Below are 8,269 nucleotides of genomic sequence, written 5' to 3' on the forward strand. Positions count from 1 at the left end.
AGTTTAATCCCAATCAGTATAAATGGAACGCGGGCAGCTGGTGGCACATCATTCGAGTGGTGAAGTTCATTTGCAATAAGTCATTTAAATACTTAATTTCAAAAAATAAGAAAAAAGAATGGAAAGTTTCCTTGTCTTTGCGCTAGTTGCTTTAATTTTAGTCTCAGCAGTTCAATCCGAACTTTGTGAAATCACGGCGGGCAGTAGTATAAAGTGGTCCCGTCACCCGGACGATTGCTCTACGGCATATATGTGTCTTCTTGGAAAGGTAGTTTCGTACACATGCCCTGAGGGATATGTTGTTAGTTCAGATGACGTTTCTTGCATTCCTGCTGGCTCACAATTTGATGATTGTAAGTATGCTACTTATTTAGTCTGAATTCTTCCTCTCACAGATTGTGAGATATACAATGCTCAAATTTGATGTTTGAAAATATTTATAACTACTACACAACCTCTTTGCAAATATAAATTAAACATGATTCGGCTTCATTCAAAGTAGAACTGTTATGTTTTTTAAACTCTATACACTATTATAGTGGTCACAATATGAATATAAAGTGTCATTAAAAAATGGCAGTTTTTTTAAGTAAGACCGATTTCACTTGACCTTTAATATATAGGAAATGCAGCTTTCAATACAAAATTTGAACACTTTCTTTAAATTAAAATCATTCAGTAAGGATTTCGTGGGTTTCAATAAATTCTGTGATAAAAATATTTTGCTCAAAGATGATCATAGTATATCTTTAAGCTTTTAGAAAATAAGAATGTTATTTTACGAGCTCTACTTTACTATTGGCTAACTTACTTTATTTAATTTTATAACAATGTTAATGTTAATCGTGCTCAATACTTTTTATTAAATGGAAACAAATAATGCCTTGGGAAAAAATGACAGTGACCGAGAGTAAAACCTTTCTGTCTCTCTGTTTGCCTGTCTGTCTGTCTATAGACAGGTTAAGAAGAGTGTGGTTTTCTTTTTTTCAAGTAAATAAACAAAGGCATAGAAACAAATACATCGTCAGCTCACAAATATCAGTCATAAAAATTGATGTTGTTGACGGGATTGATATGATTTATCGGTATGAATTTTATAATGATACTGTGTACTTATTTATCGAGTAACTTTTGCGCAAAAATATTTAATAATTCTCGATACTAATATACTATCACAATGTGATACATTGAGTGTTTAAACTTGATAAAAATAACTGGGTATTGGATTAAACCGACTGATGTATCACGCTTCTTTGTTCGTTCGTCAAAAACCAGCGGCATTGTCCTTTCCTCATTAACAGATTCAGTACTTATATAAGTATATAATTTATTTATTTATAAATCGATTCATCTTTATTTGTATATTTGTTTTCAGGTACGGAGTTAGAACGAATAATTTTACACGACGTTGAAATTACGCCATTGAATATTGCATCGTCATGTAAAGAAGGGAATAAATTACAAGATGAGGCTAATTGTGCGATGTACTCGGAATGTGTGGCTTTACCAGATGGTAACACTACAATGGTGTCCCAAGAATGCAAATACCCTTTTCTATTTAATGTTAAGTCCGGAAAATGTGAACATTTCAAAGATGTCAAGTGCGATCCAGGACAAATTGTACCAAAAAGTCCTTGTAAGTCAATATTTGATCACACGTTCATGATACTTATTGTTTTATTATTTTTTGCCACTTAATTTCAACGATCTAAATTTCAATATATTGGTCACTTATAAAAAGCCCATTAAGCCTCAGAAAATGACTTAAATTGAACTTTTAAAAAGTCTTTGTACATGCTCTGAAACATTTTTTTAAATATTAGATAACTGAAGTTTTCCCTTTCCGAAGAAATAAAAATTTATCTGTTTATGAAGCAAATTATTCCTTTAACGTTTGTGTTGATCTTAAGTTTATACCTTAAGTGATACTGTATAGCAAACACAACTTCTCGACCATATTCATCTTTGTTCCCAAATTTTTTTAACTGTAAGAATGTCTTTAAGGCTTTCTTGAAAATGTATGATAATACTAGTATTTGAATTTTATTTTATGGAAGATTGTGATGCATTCGAGAATAATCTTTTTACTAATATTAAAGAAAAACAAGATGAAAAAGGATGGTAATAATAAAAATGATTTATTGACGTGTAATTGAATTTTACAGGCGACTACAAAGCATTTCAATGTTCGTCTGCTCAATGTATTCCTTGTAACATCCGGTTCCCAACATGCACCGGGCTTCCGGACGGACTGAATCCATGGGTTGGTCGTGAATGGACGCCGGATTACGTAACATGTGAAGAAGAACGAGTCATACTTCAAGATCAATGCAAAAGTGAGAAAGAACCACAAGTGTTTCACCCCAATGAAAAGACATGCGTTGTGTATGACGTCAAAAAGATTGTTGGATAGAAACTGACGTGAACATTTTCAATGGCATCGAATCTCAGCATACTCATTTGAACACTTAACTTATTCGCGAAATACTCGATGAATAAATCTTATTAAAGAAAAAATGCTTTCTTTATTAACCCTATATAGTGCGGAGATAAGCCCTGGTGAGAGTCACAAGGTCGAATTCCTGTTATCTCGTACATTACCTTAATCTATAGAACAGAAAATCGAAACGCTAAAGAACACCGTTTGATTTATAAAGACAATTTTTAACTATATTTTAGCATTGTCACAGATTTTATACTATGTGATATTACTCTATGATAATATAATAGCATATGTATATATCTGACATTGAGAACCTTGATATAATAAGGTACACAAAATATTTTTTATTATATTTTTCCAATCTTTGAATGTCATAGTCGGTTGGTTTGTTCTTACTGTTGTGTTAGAGATCCATTTCCGAAGTTTGACGGGTAATGCCGAAAAGCCGCGATTGACTAGTATACGAAATAAAAATATTGTATATCAATGCGATGACTGTGTTATTTTCATATAACAGCATCTAAATTGAATGATCGATTTCTGAAAACGGAGAATAGGTGATACTGTTTAGCAAACGCAACTTCTCGTCCCTTTCCGTCAAACTTCAGAGAAGGACCTCGAACACAATAGTAAGGATACACAGAACGGATACGGTTTTCGATCTAACCTACGCTAAGAAACATGTAAACAAACAGTAATTGTATGTTGTGAGTTGTTGACTAAGTGAATTCAAATATATTGAGTAAAAGTCCACCTTAATTGCTGGTCATTACGTGGTATCTAATTATGCCAGGGTTAACTTAAGTCTAAACTTATTTCAAAATTGTTTTCGATTCGTTGTGAATCAAGAGCATTATCATGCATGCTCATAAATAATGGGCAAAATACCATCAGAAATACACGACAGTTATTTATTAACAAAATAATTTATTCATAAATAATTTCTATAAACAATTGCTACACGAACGTAAAATGAGAAATCATGAAACAAAATGCTGTCAATCTAAGCACACTAACTAAAACTGGAAATGTATTTGAATTTATTCTCGTAGCTGCACCACGCAACTCGTACCAACCTGAAAATAAATAAATTAAGTTTTGATAAGTGCACGCGGCGACATCTACAAATGTAATATACTATATATTAAAGGCCCATTATGCCTAAAAAAATGCTTTCATTTTTATTTCTTTTACACTTTTAATTTTTTTTTGTTATATATTAAAAAGAAATATACTCATTTGCCACATAGATGAACTTTTGCTTTTTGCATTGTTTGAAACTGGTAAAACTATGGTGAATTAGTATTTTTTTTGGAAGTAACAATGCAACTTGTTTACATTTAGCTATCTTAAAGACACATTACTGTACGTTCAGCCCTACTTTCTTTAGTTGTTAATCTTCTAAGATGCTCTAAATCAATTATAATTTACATGTTATATGCAATTAATGACTAATTTTTGCAGTATTTATCTCAATATTTCTACTGCCTGACTAACGCAGTCTGCACTATATTTGCATATTCTGACGCTGTTTTCTAATGTCCGAAGATTTTAAGTGCACTTTGCAATGTGTAAATTACTTTCTTTGGTCACTTGAAAATATTTTACTTGTAAATGCATTTGAAATTTTTTCTTGAAAATTAGCATGAATCTTGAGGAATACTGCTTTAACCTTTGATATTAAGATAAAACATGTGCTGCCGAGACTGCATAAGGTTACACAAATATCTAAATTGTCTAAAACACAAATTCAGAAATTCCTGTGCTTCTTGAAAATCCTGATACAACCTTTACCTCCAATTTTGCGTTGGAGCAGTCTATTTTAAAATTGGATGGACTTTCGTATCGTTTCAAAACACAAAAACTGAAAAAACGGATAAGCGGACCGGCCAAACAAGACATAATCATGTGACAGTGAAAGGGAGCTAATTCATACTTACTACAACTTGTCTCGTCAGACCTATCGAAGCAGTGGTCTTTCTTATCACAGAGAAGTTTTGGGTCTATACAACCCGAATCGTCATGGCAACGGAACAACCCAAAACACGAATCTTCCGTCGTCGTCGTTGTCGGCGCTGCTATAAAATAAACAGGAGAATGATTATTATTTTAAGCCCTTTGAACTCTGCATTTTAGTGTGAAAATACTGAAGATGAACATTAATATAGTAAGGTCATTTAGAATAAAATCAGCTGGAATCAAATATATCTAAGCAAAATAAATTATTCGTGACACCTCGTTGTGAGTATTGAAGGTAAAAAGCCGAAGGTGGGTGACCGTTTGCGACTCTGAACAACTGTGTAGAAAATTGCTTTTTCTTGAAATGTTTAGATAGTGTGGAAAAAAAACAACAACAACATTTCTTTAGTAATTATGTACACACAAATACAATTATTTTGTCCTTTTTCATTCATGCACTCTTTCAACTTTTTTTAAAATAACATAATAGGCTTTCCATAGTTTTAAAAGAACAGAAACGGTAATTAATTAATACTTAAAATCACAAATAGTTCGCAGCTTCATAGTACTGAAATAAAGATTTCGAATAAAATGAATGAATTGTGTACAGTTGATTTAAGGAACATAAATCAGCACATTTTAATGTCTCTTGAAATATCAAAACAGATTTTGTTCATTTATATGCGACGTCTTAATTTTTCTAAAAACAATTAGTAAACTGATTTACGACTAAGAAGGTGAGGAAATATGCAACTAGACTAGGACACTGACGTAATACCATTCCGGGTCTCTACCGACAGAGTTATCCGGTCGCCCTAATTAGCGAACAGTTCTAACACGTGACATACGTATCAGCCATATAGATAAACAATTCAACATAACTTTATTTAACACATTAAATATCTCTATAATGTTATAAAACACATTGGAAAATGAAGATAAAATCTTTCATCTCACCTAATGTTACAACAGCATCCCGTTTTGAGTCATCCCATTTCCATGTCCAATCAGATTCTAGATAATAAATAAAAGAATTTTAAACGAATGCTTAAAAAAACTTAAGAATCTGAACAGATTAAACAGTGTTTATTTAATCTTGATTGTAAAGAAATTAAAAAAAAAACAAATGAATTTTATGTGAAACAAAATGCCAACACCTTAGCCATTAGACAAACTCTCTTTTTTTTGGTTTCTAATCAGTTGAGAATATTAATAAAATATTTCCTCTAAATAATCTCCAATTTAATCACATATATGGAACATGGTTTAAACTCTTAATTTTTATAATATTAAAACATTAACAAATGCTTTATTAAGTTTTAGACTATTTCCGATCGGTATGAAAAAAATCTGATTTTATGGGGGGGGGGGGGCATTTACATTTACCCTTGTCCGTCCGTCCATCCGTCCGTTCCCTTTTTGTGTCGCACGTAACTTAAAAAGTATTTGACCTAGAGTCACAACAACCTTACAGGAATGTTTATCAGCATGTGTAGTTGTGCACCTGGGTATATTCGTGTGGATATTTTTAGTATTTTTAGAGTTATTGCCCTTGACTTAGTAAACATTTCCAATTTTCAACTTGTGTCGCACGTAACTTAAAAAGTATTTGACATAGAGTCATGAAACCTTACATGAATGTTGCTCAGCATGTGTAGTTGTGCACCTTGGTATTTTCGTGTGGATATTTTTAGTATTTTTAGATTTATTGCCCTTGACTTAGTAAAAAATTACCATTATTTAACTTGTGTCGCACGTAACTAAAATAATATTTGACCTAGAGTCATGAAACCTTAAAGGAATGTTGATCGGCATGTGTAGTTGTGCACCTGGGTATTTTCGTGTGGATATTTTTTAGTATTTTTAGAGTTATTGCCCTTGACTTAGTAAAAAATTACAATATTTAACTTGTGTTGCATGTAACTCAAAAGTTTAAGACCTGTAGGCCTGAAAGTTTACAAGAATGTTGGTCAGCATGTGTACTTATGCACCTTGGGGTTTTCTTGTGGATTTATTTAAGTATTTGTAGTATTTGCCCTTTCCTTAATAAAAGAATTTTAGTTTTCAACTTGGGCGCATGTAGCCAAAAAATAAATATTTGACCTAGAGACATATGATTGACAAATCGGTGGAGTGTGGGGGCACCCGTGTCTTATGGACACATTTCTAGTTTATAGTTGATAGTTAATAGTTTTATTTCAATATTCCATTGGACCAAATGGTCCATGAGGATAAACAGATACATGATACATGACAAGACAGTGTAAAGCATATACATAACATGTGTAAGTGGAGAAGGTATACACCAAAATGTATATCATCAATTAAAATGAACATTAGAACAAAAGGACATTTAACTTAAGCTAATGTTAAATAAATTACCACTGTCTAGCAAAACTTACAGAGAAGTGAACTTCATACATTGTATTGAATTAATTTGATAAGATACATGTATATATATAATGCATCATATAAATTTATATTCATATTTGCTCGAGTATGTATATGCTGTTCTTGTCGAATCAAAATACAAGAACAACATAACCATTTGTCTGTGAATTTAGATATAGAACGTGAATCAATTTAAAAAATTAAATGAATTTGACATTATTTGGAATTCATACAGTACAAACGCTGGTTGTTCATTGGTTACATTTTTTTAAGGATTTGAAATAAAAATATTTATCCGTACCGCTATATTACATAGAATGACAAAATAATGTAAGTAAAACAGTAGCATTTGAATTTAAAATAAAATCTGAAAGCAGTAAATTTAGTAATGTCCTTACCAAAAGTTTCTGTTTTGGTACATATAAGCACGGGGTTCTCATCTGAATTATCACCGCAGTGATCAATACCATCACAAATAAGATCGTCATGGATACACCACATGTTCTCACACATAAACCCCGCCGCCGACGGACATCCAACTTTAATTATAAAAATTTGTTAATTGTTACACTTTGTTTAAACTTATTTATTCAATATAACATTAAACATGTGAACAAAGGGCTAGGTTCACGAAGTACTGAAAATTGCCCTATCATAGAAACTCTTCAAACTTTGTAATATGATTGTCCGGGGAAGGCTTAAAAGTAAAACATACAAATTTTTGTTTTCAAAACTATATTTTTGTTTCCATGGCAACGCAAAACAGAATACTCAAAATTATCTTTTTTCTCCATTTAGGTACATTTCTGATTGAAAGATTCACATTTGTTTCATTTATTTGTAAAACTTGCATTAAAGTTTGTAAAATCAAATATTTTGTTAGTTTCTTACAATGCAATTCAATTATAATCTCCATAGCAACCATTCTAAAAACAATTAGCTAAATGGTATCATATACTGAAAACTTCAGTATATTTAGCATTAAAATGTCAACATACAAAATCTATATCAACATAAATAGTCATGTACTGAAATTATCGAATGTTAAATGTAAATACATAATCCCTGTTGCCATAGCAACGATAAACAACATTCTTAAATTCGCTTTTTCTATATTTAATTGCATGTATATTTCTCATTTAATGACTAACATTTGTTCCATATATTTGTAAAACTTGCCTTAACTTTTTAGATAAGAATATGTTGTTAGTTTCTCGCATTGAAATTCAATTTTAATCTCCACAGTAACCATTCTTAACATGTTTAGGTAAATTGTATCAAATATTGAAAATGTCAGTTTTTGCAATGTACAAAAAAAAAACTACATGTGTATTACATTAATTATTATGTTTTGAATTCAAATTCAATGATAATCACCATAACAACTTTTCTTAACATGCTTAACTAAATTGTATCATTAATTGAAAATGTCAGTTTTTGCAGTGTACAAAAAAAAACTACATGTATATTAAAGTA

The 8,269-nt window shown here is 31.2% G+C and overlaps 2 protein-coding genes across 3 annotated transcripts; one reads left to right on the forward strand and one right to left on the reverse strand.

Annotated features, from left to right (window-relative positions):
- The first annotated feature begins 40 nt into the window (after window positions 1–40).
- On the forward strand, window positions 41–2,625 carry LOC132744241 (uncharacterized). Its single transcript, XM_060732892.1, has 3 exons — window positions 41–353; window positions 1,376–1,636; window positions 2,166–2,625. Exons 1-3 carry the CDS (start codon window positions 119–121, stop codon window positions 2,411–2,413), a joined length of 744 nt encoding a protein of 247 aa, XP_060588875.1. The 5' UTR covers window positions 41–118; the 3' UTR covers window positions 2,414–2,625.
- A 725-nt stretch (window positions 2,626–3,350) lies between these two features.
- On the reverse strand, window positions 3,351–7,405 carry LOC132744242 (low-density lipoprotein receptor-like). 2 transcript variants are annotated; one of them, XM_060732894.1, is made up of 4 exons: window positions 7,192–7,405; window positions 5,360–5,416; window positions 4,384–4,518; window positions 3,351–3,519 (listed from the first exon to the last, which is right to left on the reverse strand). In XM_060732894.1, the coding sequence occupies exons 1-4, from the start codon at window positions 7,304–7,306 to the stop codon at window positions 3,401–3,403; spliced, it is 426 nt and encodes a 141-aa protein (XP_060588877.1). In that variant the 5' UTR covers window positions 7,307–7,405; the 3' UTR covers window positions 3,351–3,400. The 2 variants fall into 2 exon arrangements, with proteins under 2 accessions (XP_060588877.1, XP_060588876.1); XM_060732893.1 differs by having other exon boundaries at window positions 4,384–4,521; window positions 7,192–7,400.
- Between the last annotated feature and the right edge of the window lie 864 nt (window positions 7,406–8,269).

This window comes from Ruditapes philippinarum, unplaced genomic scaffold (assembly GCF_026571515.1).
Source record: "Ruditapes philippinarum isolate M1 unplaced genomic scaffold, ASM2657151v2 ctg5405_1_1_1_1, whole genome shotgun sequence".
In the NCBI taxonomy this organism is placed as follows: domain Eukaryota; kingdom Metazoa; phylum Mollusca; class Bivalvia; order Venerida; family Veneridae; genus Ruditapes; species Ruditapes philippinarum.

Coding starts and splice junctions, on each gene's coding strand:
- LOC132744241 (XM_060732892.1), top strand. CDS start 119: ATGGAAAGTTTCCTTGTCTTTGCGCTAGTTGCTTTAATTTTAGTCTCA. Junction 354..1,375: donor TGGCTCACAATTTGATGATT/GTAAGTATGCTA, acceptor ATTTGTTTTCAG/GTACGGAGTTAGAACGAATA. Junction 1,637..2,165: donor AATTGTACCAAAAAGTCCTT/GTAAGTCAATAT, acceptor TGAATTTTACAG/GCGACTACAAAGCATTTCAA.
- LOC132744242 (XM_060732893.1), bottom strand. CDS start 7,306: ATGTGTGAGAACATGTGGTGTATCCATGACGATCTTATTTGTGATGGT. Junction 4,522..5,359: donor GGATGCTGTTGTAACATTAG/GTGAGATGAAAG, acceptor TTTATTTTATAG/CAGCGCCGACAACGACGACG. Junction 3,520..4,383: donor GTCTGACGAGACAAGTTGTA/GTAAGTATGAAT, acceptor ATTTATTTTCAG/GTTGGTACGAGTTGCGTGGT.